General features: G+C 38.2%; 1 protein-coding gene across 2 annotated transcripts in view; it reads left to right on the top strand.

Moving 5' to 3' along the window:
• The window catches only part of creb5b (cAMP responsive element binding protein 5b), a 65173-nt gene that overhangs the window by 12909 nt on the left and 33303 nt on the right, over positions 1-18961 (top strand). The window contains exons 2-5 of one of the 2 annotated variants that reach the window (XM_060870498.1): positions 3757-3834; positions 4536-4629; positions 6537-6658; positions 9620-9777. In XM_060870498.1, coding sequence (XP_060726481.1) covers positions 3757-3834; positions 4536-4629; positions 6537-6658; positions 9620-9777 — 452 coding nt within the window. Of the gene's footprint in view, positions 1-3756; positions 3835-4535; positions 4630-6536; positions 6692-9619; positions 9778-18961 lie in introns of both variants that reach the window. The other variant, XM_060870500.1, reaches the window with a different exon arrangement.

Genomic DNA, 18961 nt, shown 5'->3' with positions numbered 1-18961 from the left:
ATTCAGCTTGTATTATTCATTACTCTCATTGGAATTATTCAGTACCTTCAGATATTAAATATAATAACGTATATAGTTTAGAGTGCGAGACAGATTAATCCTGACCTGCCGTGGATCCTGGGAGTTTAAGTAATGCTACATCAGACTTTTAAAAGATTTAAAATTGTAACAGATAAACAAAATACAATAATGTTCCATGTTCTTGCTTAAAATTTGTACTTTAAATTTATATTCAAATATATTTAAAATTCATTCTGTTTGTTAAATGCCATGTCTATGCTGATTCCTTTTTTTTGGGAAGAGGCTGATGAGAATTAGTTCATAAGTACACCAGCAATAAAGTTTGTTCACACAAATATAAAAACCATAATAAAAATTTCTGAATTGGATGTACTATACTATTGTTTTATACGCAAATGTAAAGTAAATCTAAGGAATAAAAAAAACAAATCTTAATAGAGACGTTAAACTGGAAATGTGACTAGGTTTGGTAATAGAAGTTTGACAACCTTCAGCGCTATCAGTGTAGCCCAAGGCGGCTCTCACACATTCTTTCATTTGTCTTTTTCACTTTGTTTTCTTGCACTCGTGTTTAAATGTATCTCTCTCAATCCCTGTATTTGTTTAGCAAATATTTGTACAGATAGGAAACAATTACACAGAGCATTCTATAGACTTTGTGTCAACTTAAGATATGAAATCAAATGTGAGTCTTAAGAAGAGGAGGTAAATTAATTGGCACTGATTGAAGGTAACCGGTGTTGGGTCCTTTTATCTGTTCTTTATGAAAGCTTCTTGACAATAAGTGCATTGCTTATGTGCGCCTTATTCCTCACCCGAGGGCTTAAGCTGATCCAACCTTGAACTTGTGTTGTCAAAGGCCTAGGGAGCTGTGTGTGTGTTTGTGCGTGTGTGTGTGTGTGTCTTCTTTTGGGGGGGGTTGAATTGCAGTGCAAGTTTGTGCATGCTGCAGCCTACGCTGGCCTCCTCCCTCTCCACACTATTTGAATTCTGTCTTGAACCTGAATTTTCGCTTGAACCTTGAGAGCAAAAGTTCCTCATGAAACTGTACTCTGCTTCACTAAACCTCATGTGCTCCCACATCGGGACCCAGTTACTGTGAAACGTAACCAAATTTCCTCTGCTAAATGAAAACATATCAGCAAAAGCAAAGTCAATTGCCCCCTTTGCCCTAGATAGTGCATTCAATTGCCTGGTAAGCTGACATTACATAGGCCCGTGTCATCGGGTGAGGTTTGGTAGTTTCTAGTGTCTAAAAGATGTGACAGAGAAAGGGAAGTGAGCTTGTTCATTTTGAAGGTCATAAAAATCAACCGAGTACAGAGATATACATCAGTCTGAATGGCTGTGATGACAGGCTTCAGAATGTACATGAGGCATGCTGTGTATGTGTAGTAACTCACACACACTCTCACTCACACACACACACACACACACAAGCTTGTTACATGGTGAAGCAGTTGTATGTTGTGGACTGATCAGTTTACACAGTGAACTGTGCTTTTTGTAACCCGTTGTGATACTCTGCACCAAAATAACCAAATCAATCGCCTTTATGGCACATCTGCAGGGATTGAGACTTAGATATACTTTAGAAATGTGTCCTAGAAAACTTGGTTAGATTTCAACAAAAATCTTATAAAATACAATTTAGAATTTACAAAAACAATTTATTCCATTTTGTCTGCTGGTCAATTAAATTAAACAGCGTAACCAAGTGAGTCGGTGCAGCTGCAGACACACAAGCTACCTGATATATCTGGGATAATAAATACAGACGTATTATTTTGTTAAAGACAGAAGTACTTTCAGCCCTGTATAAATAAGAGTAAGTGAATAAATAATTAGAATTGATAGTCAACTTGAATGTCTCCTACATGGAATTAATTAAGGTATATCTCATCTCGTTTGTCATCTCATCTTTCATCTCATCTTATCTATTTACTTAAGAGATAATAGTAATGAGATAACGGAAAGTAAGATGTGGGCCAGACAAAGAGCAAATTCATGTTGTTGGTTCTCATCACTCGGGTTCTCGTAGGCTCTCTCTCCCGTATCAAGAACAGAGCATGTGACCCATAAGGCCGCAGTTTGGGGCCTGACTGGAGGGGCTCTGCCTGTTGGCCTGTCTGTAAGAGAAAACTGCTCTGGCTAACATAACGCCAAATTTGAATGTTTTGACTGCATGAGAGGAAACAGTTGGCGAGACCCATCAGAAAAAAAAAATCACATGCAAATTGTGTATAAAAGCTTTCATGCCATAGAAGTTGTGTGTCCCCAGAGAGACTTAACCTGAAGAGCGCTGAAGAGAGCTCTATGTGCCTCCTTTTTCATGCCTCGCAGCTCCCAACATGTTTATTTTCCACGTATTTGGAAAGAGAATGTTTGTTATCTGTCTAACCAGCGTGTCAATACATATTCAAGCCCACTGCCGTTAGTCTGGTTTTACTATTGTATATGGAAGACTCGACTCAGACTGTCATGCACTATTAAGACAGCTACTCATTAGGCTGTTGTAGACTGCGGTGCTGTTACCGAAATGAGGCGTGAGAGCGAACAGTGTTTAATGCCGAAATTGCAAATGTATAAACTGTGAAAAAGTGAAGTAAAGAAAAAAAAAAACATTTTGGGAGATGACTCTAGAATCTCAGTGATATTTCCTGAATTGAACCCCATTGTGGATTTATCCTCAGGGTCTAATCATGGATATGCGGTCACTGAGTTGCATAAGATGTGTTAAGAGGCAGGCGATTTGAGTTACACGCCTTCCAGTTTCATCATCTCTGGAAATAGAAATATCCACTTCTCCCAGGAGGCATGCATGTTGACCAACCTATTTTACAGCTTAAAGAAATGGAAGCAACTATATAAGAAAACAGACGTCAAACAAACCTCCATTAACGCCAGAGAGCGTCTGTTTGCACACCGCATGTGGGAAACAGAATCACTGACATACCATTCCATTGTCAGACTGTCATCAGGGGTATTCATTAGAATCATGGTACAGAAGACAAACTCCCATGAGAGAAAGAGGGAGTGATCGACACAGACATAAATAGGGAATGAGATAGAGAGGAGAGAGAATGTTCATCATTGATGGGTTGGAATTATTAAGCACTTGTAAGATGACTGCTAGAAATTGTTGGAAGTTTTACCATTGTTTTGTGACATATTATTTACTGTTTGCTTTACTCGATAAATGATTTTCCTGTCTGTTTGATAGTCACACTCGTTATCACTAATGAATAGAGCCTCTAGTATTTACCATTATTAGCAGTCAGTTGCCAAACTGACCTCATCCCTGCTACTAAAGGCATGATTGAGAAGACAGCAGAGTTTAGGGGTCAGAATAATGGCGAGGACTGAGTGGCAGTTTGTTGATACACTGCCCTTGTTGCTGTTGCTATCTGGGTACCAGGTTGCGTTCTGGGTAGCTGGTGGATAATTTACACACTTGTGCTTTGGTCAGCAGTAGCACCATGGAGACACAGAGGCAGTGTGACACCTCAGGGCACTAAACTGTGCTCCTGATCCTTCCTCCTTTTCTCAGTTCTACCCCAACATGACCTTAACCTTAGCAATGCACGCAGACACGGGCAACTGAATACTCACCTCTGAGATTCTGTTAAGAAAATCCTCACCAGGTAGCACAGCTTTCGCTTGGCCGGCACACGGTCCAAGTAAAATGCGACAGACGACCAAGGCGCTGATTTCTGTCTACATGCTTGTTTTCAGGTTTATGAGGAGCTGGAGCAAGAGATGAACTCCGAGCAGGAAAGGCCGTTCATTTGCAGCGCTCCAGGCTGCTCTCAGGTAAGTCATGACTGCACAATGGCGGGGATGAACGCATCGGTAACATGATCGAGGCTCTCTCAAAGAGAAACACTGCTGCACAGAAAACAGTGAAATGCTACACTGCTAAGAAAACTGTTCCCCTTGGGCCTTTTTAACATGTGAATCCACTGTGTTTCCTTAGATGTCCAGGTCACTATTTCTTGGCATGTTGATAAAAAAGGAACCCCAGAGCATCACATTGCAGTTTATGTTTTTTTTTTCCAGTACATTTTATAAGCGTAATCATTTGGGTAAAAGCCCTATAAAAATATCAGTTCATTTGTAAATTATTATAAAAATGTTTATAGCTCTGGTTCACGGGTTACATCAGGCTAACAAGCAAGTCTGTGGATTGCTAATAATGAAATTTTATCAGATGCAGCTATCTGAGATGTATATCCTCATTTTTTTGCTATAATTGATTGTGTGTGATAAGACCTCTTTTATTGCGCCGTGACCAATTATAGACCCTTTCCACAGTGAAGTGTCTCATCACACTTACTCTTAGCTCCCTGAATTGCGCCGGTTGTTTTCAGTACAATTTGTTAGTGTCCATGCCATTTCAGGATATTACAAAGCCTTCTGCCAAACCTATAAAGGCAAAGCAAAACCACCATCTGTTTTTAGCAATGAGTTAAACCACAACTGTTTTTAGACTGACTTGTTTCTGTGTCTAACAGCGTTTCCCCACAGAAGACCATCTAATGATTCACCGCCACAAGCATGAGATGACCCTCAAATTTCCTCCCATCAAAAGTGATAATATGCTATCAGGTGAATCATTCACACACACACACACACACACACACTCTCTCACACACACACACACACACACACACACACACACACAAACACACACACATCGTACATGTATTATGGTGTATATGTACTGTATATGGAAAGTTTTCTTTTTTTTTAAGTGTTATATATTAATTTGACCCAAGCTTGATTTTTTTAGAATGTTTTGGTACTTCATAATGGCAGTAATGTATAAAAACTATGAATGATCACACTCACATACACACATATACACCCAACACACAAAACCAGCCACATGGGCCATCTGAGACTTTGTTTGACGTCTGTCTTTGATTAGCAAGCATTAGGCGTGCGTACACGAAGATTAAAACGTATAACTATGTGGCTAAAATAATATTTTTACTACCCTCTACCTAACTCCACTAATCCCTCCTATCACTTGCATGCTCTAAGCTCCATATCAGTTAGAGAGCTGGTCATTTTAGGACAAAACCAAACAAACCGCAAAACCAGAATTACCGTGATGAAAACAGGGAGAAAGTTCAAATTTATAGACAAATTCCACATCTGACTCCAGTCACATACACATTAAGGTTTATTCAGAAGGGCAAGCAGTTGAGAAGTTGAACTTGATCCTGCCGGGTACTTCAGATAATTTTTGAAATGTAAGAATTTTTTGTTAGATAACATTGTGAAATGAATGTTTCTTCATAAAATGCATGTTTCAGTGTGTGTGCCTCTCCAGCAGTGCTGTGATTCTCTCCTCTTCATTATTTACCCTTGTCAAGAGAGCAGATCAGGTTTCAGGACTGAGTAGCTTGGAAGCTTTAGGTTTCCAACTAGATGTGCATTCTTGTACATTCAGTCCCTTCATCTCTTTGCTTCTCTCAATTACTCCATCATTCACTCACTCACTAACTCAACCCCTCACTCCTTCACTTACTCACTCACTCACTCAGTCATGCTCTTACTCACTCTACCCACTCTGATTCCCAGTTACCTCACACTCACTTAATTGAGTCACTTCTTTGTGTGCCCACTCATTTACTCTTTTTACTCACCCAAATGCCCACTCATTTACTCTTTTTATTCACCCTCACTAAAGCAATTACTCCTTCACTCCCTCACATACCCCTTCTTATATATTTATTTATTCCCTCACTCCTTCACTCTCTCCTACTCATGTGTTTACTCACTCCTTTACCCACTTCTACCTATACATGTATATTCACCTATTTCCTCACTCCCTTATAAGCTCTCCAACTCTCTCACTCTGTCATATCCATACTCATATTCTCTCTCTCTCTCTCTCTCTCTCTCTCTCTCTCTCTCTCTCTCTCTCTCTCTCTCTCTCTCTCTCTCTCTCTCTCTCTCTCTTTCTCTCTCACACACACTGACCCACGCACACACACGGACACACATAACACAAATACTCTGAGACAAATAAACAACTAAAATGTATACGCCTCATTGAGCTTGTAGGAAATACACATTCTTAACCACATTTAACACACAATGTAACCCATAACTGTATACTTTATTTATGCTACAATGCTAATTGCAGTCTAGAACTGTAACTTAACTGTTAACTGCAAACTAATTTCTTACTTAGGTTTTGATACTGGGTTTAATTCCAAAATCTCTGTTTACTCTGTCTGCCAGACCAAAAAAATTAGTTTATATGTGAATTCTGTCACTTCCTTCATCATTCTGAAAACATCATTCAGCATATTTGCGTAAGGATGTTGGTGCCAGCTCAATTAATCCAAAGTGTCATTATACAGAACTAATGGTGCTGACCACTTCAGTGTTTATAGACTATATGTACTGTTCAAAAGGCTCTACAGGGGGTTGATATTACTATAAATGTGGTAGACTGTGGTTTTAAAGTTTTAAATCATGTTTTTTTTTTTTGTCTGCAGACCAGACGCCAACCCCAACCCGCTTCCTAAAGAACTGTGAGGAGGTAGGATTGTTCAGTGACCTGGACTGCTCCATCGAGCAGGAGTTCTGCAAAGTCCAAGAGGAGGAAGACACCAAACCGGTGAGAGAGTGGGGCCTGTGGCGCAGCTGCACTGTGAGGCTCATCTTATATTAAATACTTCTGTTTTTACTCCTATAGCTTGTAATCAATATTGTTTCAGAAGTAAACAAACACACACACTTACACAGCTTGCAAAAACTTTGTCACTGACATCTGCCTGAGTCTGCAAAGGACTAGCAAGATTTTTCTCTCTAAATAATTTTAGTGTGGTATCTAAACCACTACACACATCCCTCAGAGATCAGTGTGTGTCTGCTTCTCGGGCAGCATGAAGTAATTAATGTGATGTCTGTAAAATAATCACACAGCTGTGGTAAACCATTGTGTCACACTATTCTGCTTGTGAGAAGGCTAATACCAAGAGTTGACCCCAGTGTGTGTTTTGTAAACTAAACAACACAGAACCACAACTCTGCCAACTAGATTAGCCTGAGAAGTTGGCTAGACTTTCTGCAGGACAGCTGATGTCTGGGTGGTGTAAGGAGTGTACCTGTGGAGAGGAGATGCAGAGTCAGCAGTTAACAGGTTGTAGCAAGATATTTTTGAGTGCAGTGAAGAAGCTATATGGACATAGAGATATATGTTAACAGCATAGACTTACAGCTCACACATGAGAAGCAGCCCAGGGGCATGAAGGGGAATTCTGTTCTTATTCATTGTTTTGGAAGTGTCGGAAATGTCCTTATCTGGAAACTGTTTTCCTGAAAAGGCAGGAAGATAATTTCCTAAGAAACAATGATAGAAAGCAGAAATTCTCGACAGTCAAGACAAGTCTTTGTATTTGTGTATTACAGGCATGTTTTTTCTGTCAATAGTGTACCTTATCATACATGCCACTGCAAAGACACAATGACAACATAACATTATTTTAATGAACAACTCTACACTATTAACACTTTCTGGTTTCTTGTCAGACTTTTATGTTCCAGATTTTGTTTTAGATGTATTAGTGCTGTGTTAGTGCTGAGGTTTCACAGAGAACATGCACCTCTTAGCTAACTTCCTCATCACTACCGTTGAGAGAAAACCTCAAACAACTAAATTAGATGGGAAAATCCACGGTTTACTAGTTCTTTAGCCTGCTACTGCTACTACTACTAACAGTAATAATAATAATAATAATAATAATAATAATAACATAAATAAAGTGTCTTTCAATATTTGCTGAAACACAAAAACATTTAAATGGGGCAAGATGATATTTTCTGTCAGGCCAAAAAATATATTCATTTATCGCAGTCAGTATTAAAAGGTTAATACTAAATGTAGAAAAACAATAACTTTTAAAACAGAAATTCTAGGACCAGTCAGTAATGACTTTAGTGTGTACAAGCCATTTTTATTTTTGGTCTTTGAATATTGAACACGTTTTGAATAAGTTACTTACATAAAATGACTTATAAATGTTTGAAGATGTTTTTTTAAAGCGTCTGGAAAGGATCTAGACGTATTAATAGAAATTGATTGAAAAGGTTGGAGTTATGCTTTTTTTTAAAGCATCCTCTAATATTTCTAAATCTAAATCTTTGGAACAATCCTCATAACATTTTAAAAGTGTTTATATTATTTTTACATCCACAGTGCATGACAACATGGTTAAATATAGTAAAATGAGTTTCCATTGAAAACCTATATGACATCAAGAGGAAGCAAGAGAAAATTCTTGCCCAAGAACTTTACTCCTTAACTTTGTTTTTAAAATACAGAACTGTCTGACATAAATACCACAACTATTATAAGTTCTCTGTTCGTTTTTTTTTATGTTCCATTAACTCATATAATAATATGCTGCAAAACAGCCTGCATAAGTCAAAATGTCATAGTCTATAAACTGTTCCATCAACGAGACTTGTTGTTTACTAGTAGTTCAGCTTCCAGCGCTTTTCTACAAGACCTGATAACACTTCAGTATGTACTACAAACATTAGTTTATTACTAATAAGTATAATAAGTAGGTGATAAAATATGTGTTCATCTATTTATCTTGTAGATGTTTTCTCCTTAATAACCACTGTTCTTGGAAATAGCTGTAACATTTTTAATAGTTCTCTTAAGTTGCTGTATTCGCTCAAGACATATAAAGAGATAAAATCTCCCGACCGACTGCAACTAATTTTAAATATTAAGCATGTAGTTCTACTTTACAAGCTCCAAAGTACGTCATTTTGCATAGAATTATGACTGAGTTTTAATAACTGAGTTTTATTGTAACTTATTTATACAGCCTGGCAGGATTTGGGTATTAAAGGAGAACAATTAGCAAAAATTGATATAAACATGATATTTCAATTTTTATTTCAATTTGATCCAATGAAAAATAATGAAAATGATTAAGGAGGTAAATATTTTAGTCATTTAATCATTTCTAATAAATATGACTGCCTTAAAAAATGTATTCATATTTTATATGCATATTTTATTACCTGTAAATTAATGACAAGTATGCAACTATAACTGAAACATTACTGGTGCATTCAGTACAGTGTTTAACTGATGGATTTTTTTCGTCTGTAGGAACAATTTAATAGAATAAATCAACAATAAACATTTCACATTGAGTCATACATATATACATACACATCCTATATGTTTTTTGAAGTAGAATGTATATGGATTTTTACATTCATAGTACTGTTTGAAGACAAATTCTAATTAAATATCTAGCTGTAAAAATGACAGTAAATGAAAATACCTGGAATATAATCGAGTTGATCTAGTATTTCTTATTGGCAGATAACTTGGCAAATTTTACACATTTATTTCCAGAAAGAAGCAAAATTATCTGCAAACAGAATAAGAAAATGTAAAGCTTTTTTTCTTGAAATATCTTTAATCGTCTTACTTGGTGTACTGTAATTTTATAATAAGAAATAGTTGAAAAATTTATATTCAAGATCTTTTTTTTTTCAGTGCAGGAAGCTGTCATCGGTGTATTGATGCACGTTTTGGCTCTTTTCTCAGAATATTGCTCTTCATGCACAACCAGGCCCCAACCAGCACCAGCAACCTCACAGTGGAATGGCCAACCATGAGAACAGCATTGTGATACAGCAAGCATTGCCATCACCACAGTCCAGCTCAGTCATCACTCAGGCCCCATCCACCAACAGACAGATCGGGTGAGTAGATGACTTTCAGCTTCAGCAGCGTCCCAGTGACATTGTACTGATACTGATTGTCTGCACTGTAAAAGCATCCAGTTTACAATGCTAATCAGCTGTACTGTGTTAAATCCTCTTACTAGCCTCTTATAATCCATCACATAATAATCACATCTAAATTGTTGATTCATTCCGTAAAAGGAAGTGATGCATTTGCTGCTCATTTAATAATTTGTAATAATATGTAAACAGACAAGTTCACTCTTTTAGACAATCTTCTTAGTTACACAGTAGAACGTTTGCAATTTCACGTGGCCTGAGCGTTATGTTGAATAAGTGAAGTTTACTTATACACTGTGTTACTGCCCGATTTTTTTCAAGTGGGAACAGTTTTTATTTTAAAATATAGATCTTTCTGTATGGAAAGTTTAAGCGTCATGTTGAATTTGTTTCTTCCTTCTGCGTGCATCCTTCAATGCGTACATGCTTCTCTGAAGAAAGCCTCTTTGTTTAACAGACAAAAATAGCTGTCTCAGATGTCTTTTTTTTTCTCGTGAATGTCTATATTTTATTACGAAGGATCTGTGTGGTTTGTAGATTTATAACAGATTGAGATGAGATTTCTTATTTTTGACTGTTTGTTTCTTGCACTATTCTTTACATAATGTATTCATAAAATTTTTACCTTTTGGGAAAATTCCACCCAACAGGGCATCTAAAACCTAGTGACACATCTCTTTTTAATCTGTCATCTCTGAGACACTTTGCTGTTTTTATTTATTTATTTATTTACTTTTCTGTAGATAGTAATTGCTGGGCATTGTGCATGCATGTATTTTCATGAGTTGGGTAGAAAATCTTGAATGTTTGTATTTACTTAGCTGACGTATTGTAACACTTTACGGTAACAATACATAAATAATCCTGCACTAATCCCTGAAGTAATACTTACTCATATACAGTATGAGCTAATGACTAGTTAAGCTATTAGATAAGTCTTATGAATTCCCGCATGAATAACAACCACCTTAAGTAGATGTTAGTGCATTTATTAGTTAATGTGTTAATTATTCATGTATAATTTGTAATTATTTATATCATTTGTTCCACACAGCCGTGCAAACAAAGATCATTTGAGTTGCACTAGATTACTTTCATAATTCATTTTTTCCAGCATAGAACAATTCATCTCAGTCTATTTTGTGTCACTTTCAATCCATTTCTCTTTTAATTCCACTTTTAGTCATATTTGTTATTCTGTTTATTCTGACTGTTTCGTTGCATCTGTGAGTCCCGGCTTTGAGATGAAATTATTAATGTTTATTATTAGTGCGTCTTTTTACGTTAGATAAAGAGGATCTGGGTAAAGAAATTAATCCGGTGCCATCCAATGATGCTAGAGCACACCGATGCAATTTATATAAACAATTCTGCATGTTTAATTCACAATACATTAACTAAAAACAGTAACGTGTGTAACGTGGTTGTTATTTATGTGTAAATCACTACTTTATATCAAAGTAAGTATTCATTCTGGTATTAATGCAGAAATATCCATGTACTGTTATTGTAAAGTGATACCAGTAGTGCGTTGACTTGACTTGAGTTTCACTGAAAATGTATAGCTGCACAATCATAATTTTCAACAACGAAACACTTACTTTTCACTCCTTACTCTTCTTCTTCTATCATCCAAAAAAAAACTGCACACGACATATCAAAGTCATGGGCTCAGTTTAGCATCCAGTCATTTTTGCTTAGCATCTGATCCACTTTATCAACAAAGAAAAATCTATCAAGAATTGTGTTATTTCATTATCTGCTGTGACCGTCTGCTACACAGTGTAGTTAGCACTCTAGCAATCTCTGTGTGTATGAAAATGTATAAGCCATCTGACTGCAAACCTGAAGTAAGCAAAGATTTTTTATAATTATGTGTCTACAAGGCATGAACTGCACCTAATTTGTAAAAAGCACGTTCAGGACATTTTTGCTAATTTGCTAACATTAACTACCTATATTCCGCTAAGCTACTTTTTTTTTTTTTTTTTTTTTTGCTAATTCCAGGTTAGACTAGCATCAATTCCAGTAGGCTAACATAACTGAATAGAAAGCAAGTTGAATTCTAGCTTATAGCAAAAATAGCTTATTTCTCTAAAAGCTTAAAAAATAGCTTATTGCTGGTTTAAAACAAGTAACAGAATTTACTTTCTAAATTCTTGATAATACTTAATTCGTTTAAAAATAGCATTTTTTTCACTTGCGGACATTTCATCCACTTTTAATTGAGTTAAATGTGAACATATTATCTATAATTTAACTCAGGTATGCTTTATAATCTTCACATATATATTTATTTGTTTATTTTTTGCTTTCTCTAGGTTTATGCCTTGTTGTGCATGTAGTGTCAGCTGTGTTGTTAGTGTATCGTTGTTACACAGCGCTGTATGTTGGACAGCCTCCAGAAGGCAGGATTACAATTAATATGTGCTGGAAGTGTAGCATCTTACGCACATTTGCAACAGACACACACATAAACACACATAAACACACACACACACACACAGTTAACAGGGAATTCATAGAGGTTTTAAGTAGAAATTCTAAAGTAGACATTATCCACACACACAAAGACTACTCAGCTTAGACAATGTGCAGAATTGATATACTGATGAGTGACAAATTCAAAATGAAAAACCTGTGCCTCATCATCAAAACTATAACTGATGGAAAATCTTTTAGAAGAATGATATTAATCTCTCCAGTGCAGTTCCAGAGACTTGTAGAGAATCTGCCAAGGGACATTATGAGCTTATGGTGACCCAACTTACTGAGCCACTTGTTGTTAGTTTTTTGTTTTAGCTTTAATTATTCACCTGTCTGCATCTGAAATGTATAATTTATTTAACTACAAGATTTGATTAAAAGTAGATTAATAAACCTGCAGTATTGAAATTAATTTTGGTGTTATGTGAAAGGACAATTTTATGGAAGCTCTGAAAGTTGTAAGTATGTTTTCCTGGGTCTCCAGTGGTGCTATGTGTGTGTGTTTGTGTGTGTGTGTGTGTGTGTGTGTGTGTGTGTGTGTGTGTGTGTGTGTGTGTGTGTCTGTGTGTGTGTGTCTGTGTGTGTGTGTCTGTGTGGCTCTTTTCAGTTGCCCTGGCCCTTAAAGTGCCTGTGTGGTTTGGCCAGCTCGGGTGTGTCCCACACTTATGACATCAATAGTCCTGCTCTGGTGGGGATATTGACTATTTAGGGGTGACGCCCTTTTGCGCAAGCACTCGCCACTTCTGATCCATCTGACTTGCTCTCTTTTGCTCTGTCTGCGTCAGAATATACCCTGTCTGCGACATAATCATCACCTGAGTGCGCACACACACACACTCACACAGACATATTGTTGTGCAGGAAAAGCACAGTGTCATTTCCAGCTCAGTGGTTGTGGTTTGGTATGTTTGAGGAGGATTAAAGTAGCAAGACAGATCCGTCATGCAGTGGAGATAAGCAGTCAGGACTACCACAGGTTCTGTTTCCCTGAACTGACCTGATGGTCTGTATCTTACATTACAGACCCAGCCACAGAATGCTTTACCCAGAATATTCACATCAGCTGGCATGTGTTTTTGCCTAATAACATGTTTTTGTCTTGATTTATCTGCTTGTGGTTCTGTTCAAACACATGCCCAATGTCTAATGCCTGTGCAGACTAGAAACTGTACCCAATATGTACAACACGAAACTGTTTTTGTTATTATTTTTTAAACCACTCAGTTAAAAATCCAGGCTCCAGGATGTGCTCTGCATGTCAAGCATGCCCTTCATACTTACCACTCCCCAACAATCACTGTCACATGCATACACATACACATACACACAAACACACTTGGCAGAGGGTCAGTGTTAATGACTTGTTCTTGTGCATTGCATGGTGTGACGCGTGAGGTTAAAGGAGAACACAACGTCTTCTCTATGACAGTGGCGAGACAGCACGGGGGCAGATGCCTAGATGGGACAGCTTGTGAATATTGGATGGGAAGACTGTCAGTCAGTTTGACTGACAGGTCGACAGAGGCTTTTGTTCAGAGGGATGGATGGAATTTCAGCCACAGAAAAGAGAGAGAGAACGAGAGAGAGGGAGAGCGGCAGCAATAAGAATGTTGCTTATTCACTTGCTACTACAGAATGTGTGAGGTGACAGGGTTTGTTTACAGCTGTGTCTTATAAAAGAGAGAAAATTGATCACGATTGTTATGCATTTATTACTCTTATCTTGGCAGTCTTATCATGACGTCTATAAAGTATCCTTTTAGTTTGTGGGCTTAAAAAAGTTGTTTTAAGGTTATATTTTACTTAATATGTAAAAAATGCAAATTTAATAGACACTCCAGTTTGACACCATTAATGTTCACCTACTCCTTATAACCTGTGAAGCTAGCACTCCAATCTGTGCTCCATTATGAAGTTGATAAAAACACTCCACAGAAATTAGCTTGTGCAGAATACATTGTTTGTTTAAACTGACAAATAATTAGTGAGAAAAAATGTAGTCATTAGCAAACACGGCTTAGTGGCTAACATGTTTGCCTTGCATGTTTCAGGTTTATCGAGTTCTGCTTTTACTTTATTGCCTTTGTGTGTTTGGAGTTTGTATGTTCTCCCTGTGCCTCAGGGGTGTCCTCTGGACACTCCAGTTTTCTCCTCAGTCCAAAGACATTGTAGGCTGATTGGCATCTCTCGATTGTCCATAGTGTTTTAATGGGTGTGAGTATGTGTGTGATTGTGCCCTACGATGGTTTGTCACCCCATTCATTGTGTCCCATTCCTTGTGTCCTGCAGACCTTAAGAGACCCAAAGACCTACCGTATAACAGCATCTATCAGAAAGTCCATAAATATAGCAGAAGTTTCTTCTCTCTTTCAAGACAAAGAAAAATACAGTGCTGTTTTTCAGAGTCTTTCAGAAATCGCCCAGCATTACTTTATAAACATATCCCTAATGAATGTGCTATGAAGGCCCATTGAAGGCACTGTTCAAATAACATGTTACCAAAAACATTTATAAATAACTGACTTGCTCTGGGGCTTCTGGGATTTACTGAAACAATGCAGAAAACCAGGCCTCTGTATTGTTTACTTAAAATGAATCTGCACATTATTCAATGCTGCATACTTATAATACTCACAATATATTTTTTAAATAGATTTTAATTATTTACAAAACTGAAAACGTTTCATTTTGTTTATCGTCGTCCATCCATTTTTACCCGAATCAGATTGAGTGTAGCTATGAACCTTGATAAAATAATCAACTCCAGTATTATTGGCAGCCTTGGATAAAAATGTGTTTGTGGTTAATTAGCTTAATCTCCAATCAAATGAATTGCCATGTCGAAGCTGAGCAGAAGCTGAATGTATGTACAGCGCTATCAAAGTGGCAAAACAGGCTCTGGTTTATAACACACAGAGAGAATGAGATTATTCAGGTCTGAACATGAAGCGGCTTGACTTGATTCTTTCCATAACATAAATTAACATTTACAAGCTCAGGTTTGTGCTTTTCTAAGGTATTAAATTGATTAACAGAACAACTGGTGTCCCATGTGTGGATCATTAATTACAGATTATTTTATCTTGACATGACATTCCAGTGAGTTAGCGTGAGTGTCACATAGCAGCATCAAACAAAACCATATTGTTTACAGGGGCTGCGGAGGTTGCTGGCTATCCCGATTGAACCAGCAGCAGTGAGTGTGGAAGTGTCCACCTCAGCGGGAAAAGCCTAGCAAGGAAAGCCCTTGGCACAGAAATGTTATGTTCTGTAACCAAGAGCCGTTTCGGCAGGATGCAGGGGGTCAGCAAGTGCTTCTGTTCACAGGGGCTCCACTTCCTTCTTATCTGCATTGTAACTATGATGTTTTGTCACACACTGCATGGTTTATCAGCAATGTTGCCGCTGCTCACACACAACACTGCAGCTTTTCAGAGCTGAACTGTGGCTAAATGAAGCGCTCATATGCTTCTGTAAAGCCGCCTTGAGACAATGTGAGTTGATTAAAGTGTCATATAAATAAATTTAATTTAATGAAATTCATTAGCTTAGTTAGAAGAGTGTAAGACTGGCAGATAAGGGGAATACAAGGCTAGCTTACTTTTAACCGTTAGTTGTTTGATGGTTCACATTTTGGACAACTGATCAGAAGGTAGCAGGTTTATGTTTCACAACACTTAAAGCTGACACTGAACAAAACCTTTAATCATCATTTGTTCCAGGGATGGTGTAGCAGTGCTGAGTGTGCACTCATACAATCTGGAATATGCAAAGAAAACCAGTTTTGTTACTCTGTAGGCAATTGGCTATTGTACACTAGTATACTATGGTACACATATAGAGTATGTATGTAGAGTAGAGTACACATATGCAGAGTTAATGTAGTGAAAAGCATGTTCTGGTAAGCTGGTATTGTAAAGAGTTTACAGAAAGTCAGAAAGGCTTTGCATACTTCCTGTGTAGAATATATATATACATACTGTACATACATAGCATCACAGATCCTTACTATGATCCTTACTGTGTCTGTTTCCTGGCTGCATTAGACTGTGGATTATGAATGAGGAAAAGGGCCTCTGTTAAATTAAGAGAGCAAAAAGAAAACCCGTTGCTGCAACATGTTTAGTAAAGTGCTTTTGAGGCTTGGAATCAATTAAGTTTGGCTTTACTCAAACAGGCCTGCTGAGCCGAGAGGCCCACAGCTGCAAGCCCAAGGACCCCCCCCCCCCTCCCATGCCCAGCCCCCCACTTACCCCAGAAGTTTGCCTATGTTCCCCTGATATGTGCCGTCCCTGAGCACGAAAGCCCTCTGATGCACACCTTGACAAAAACCAGCAGAAACTGTGAATAAATTACAAAGGAAAAAGCACAACACAGCGAAGCTGAACATCATGGCTACCATTACTGACCACTGTTGGGAGATTCGGAGCATTCGAATGAATTAAGTGGCCTCGGCTTTTCGGATTGGAACCATCTGTTTCTGAGTTGTGTCAGTGCTAAACATGTTAGACACAGCTAGTCAACCGCGTGAGATAAAACACTGTACGAGTCCCTGAGTCTCACTTATTGTGGGGGAGGGGATGGTGGTGGTGGTGGTGGTGGTGTTGGTGGTGGTGAATGGAAGCATGAAGCAGCAACATGTGCACGGAGCAGGAGTTGTGGAAAATGCTTAATAAAAAAAAAGCTTAATAATGACTTCTAATGGGTCGAACGTGTGATAAATCTTCCTGTCAGTTTGGGGGCTCAGATAACACTTATATTCTTTTTTGATGAGATTTATTAGACCAGTAAGCTCATGCTTAAACCATTAGCAGGTGTAGCATCAGTAGCCTAAGTAGCCACAAGATCATGATAAACTTTGAGTCCATTTGTTGGTTACATGCCAGTGGTGAAAGACATCAGATATTTTCTTTTAAATCTTTTAAAGGTTTTAGTTTCTTAAAAAATTATGCTGCAAAGTTACATTTTACGATCCTGGCAATACAAGGACACTAATGGCCATAGCATCTGATTTGGCTTTTCTCTGTGTTCCTATTTCCAGTCCACACCAGTGCTAAAATATCAAGCTAAATAATTGCTAAAAATTAGATTGTGGGCACACAGTTTAGTGTGTGTGTGTGTGTATGTATGTTCGTGTGTGTATGTGTGGGTTTTTGTGTGTGTGGGAGGGGGTGTGTGAGTGTGTGAATTGCTGAGAGAGAGCATCAGAGAGGTGCATGTTTTTTATCATCACTCATTATTTTATGTGTCGGCTACTGTGTGTGTGTGTGTGTGTGTGTGTGTGTGTGTGTGTGGGTGATCAAGGGATGTGACTCTATAGCTCTGCATGCATGCTTGTTTTCACACCTCCAGTGAACAGAGGACATCCTGAGGTAGTTTTGATGTGCACAAAGGAAACCAACTACTGAAATAGTACATTGCAATATGTGTACATTGTAGCATGTGGAGAGTGTGTGTGTGTGTGTGTGTGTGTGTGTGTGGGAGAGAGAGAGAGAGAGAGAGAGAGAGAGATTCAGTCATTTAGTTTTAGAGAATCAGGAAAACTAGTTCACTGCACAGAGGAACTGGGAAATTAACAACTATTACATAAAATCGCATTATTCACTATGGTTATCATTGTCTTAGCGGTAAGTTGCATTTTTATGGCCTTCTGCTTTTGGACCACAATTGCGTTGGTATCACGGTATCGTCATTACATAATGTAGTGATTTATGAACAGGAAATACATGTGGAATCTGTATTTAGTTGAAATATTAAAAAATATTGAATTCCATCTTCTGAATTTGTGTATGGATTTAGAAATCAGTCTTCAACGTCATGACCTATGACATACATACACAAAGAGAGCATGATGTGTGCGTAGAGAGAGAGAAGAGAACGAATGAGAGATGGCAGACAGGCAGGATGTACATCTGAGCTGAATTAGAGTGAGCTCATTGTGTACAGCGCAGGCTTTAATAGAGCATTTGGAGAGGAACGCCCAGGCCCTGTTCCTCTCATTCCTACACCACTGTGTCATCCACAGCCCCAGGGCTGTCCGCCCGCCATGACAGAGAGTAGGGAAGAGAGGAAGAAAGGGATCAAGAGCGGATTGTCAGGAGGAATGTCCCTCAGGTTGAGAGAAGAGAGGAAGAGTGGAAGAGGGAAGAGAGGAAGATGAAGACTTTTATGGGTATGGGGATGATGAAATGAGCAGCTGGAGGAAGTGAAGTAGCGAGTGAGCAAGAGAGCTTTAAAGAGGAGAAAAATGGCCTGATCAGGTTGAGCTAGGTGAAGAGCCCCAAAAAGTGAGTGAAAACAGCACTGAAGCCAAAGTGTATGGAAGATATAAAGCATGACCCTAACAGAATGTGAAGATGGGCCACAAGGTGTCACATATTCTTGCAAAACATGTGATTAAATGCATTTACTTGGTGCTCTTGAGGCTTATGGGTTGACATTAAGAGTAAGCCTGCAGATGTGGTTTTGGCGAGAAGAGAACACAACCCTGTTTGGGAAGTGTCACTATGATGAAACTGAGAAACAGGTTTTGATAAATGTAGCCAGTGTTCCCGAACACCGCAAATCTCCACACAAGACTTTGTATCCCAGCCAATGGACTGCAACAACAGAGCTGTCACCTGGCTCCGACTCTGTTTGATTGGCTCTGTCTGCA

Source organism: Tachysurus vachellii, chromosome 5 (assembly GCF_030014155.1).
Source record: "Tachysurus vachellii isolate PV-2020 chromosome 5, HZAU_Pvac_v1, whole genome shotgun sequence".
Taxonomy (NCBI): Eukaryota; Metazoa; Chordata; class Actinopteri; order Siluriformes; family Bagridae; genus Tachysurus; species Tachysurus vachellii.
The sequence above is the reverse complement of the archived record's forward strand: the minus strand, read 5'-3'. Positions and strand labels throughout refer to the sequence as shown.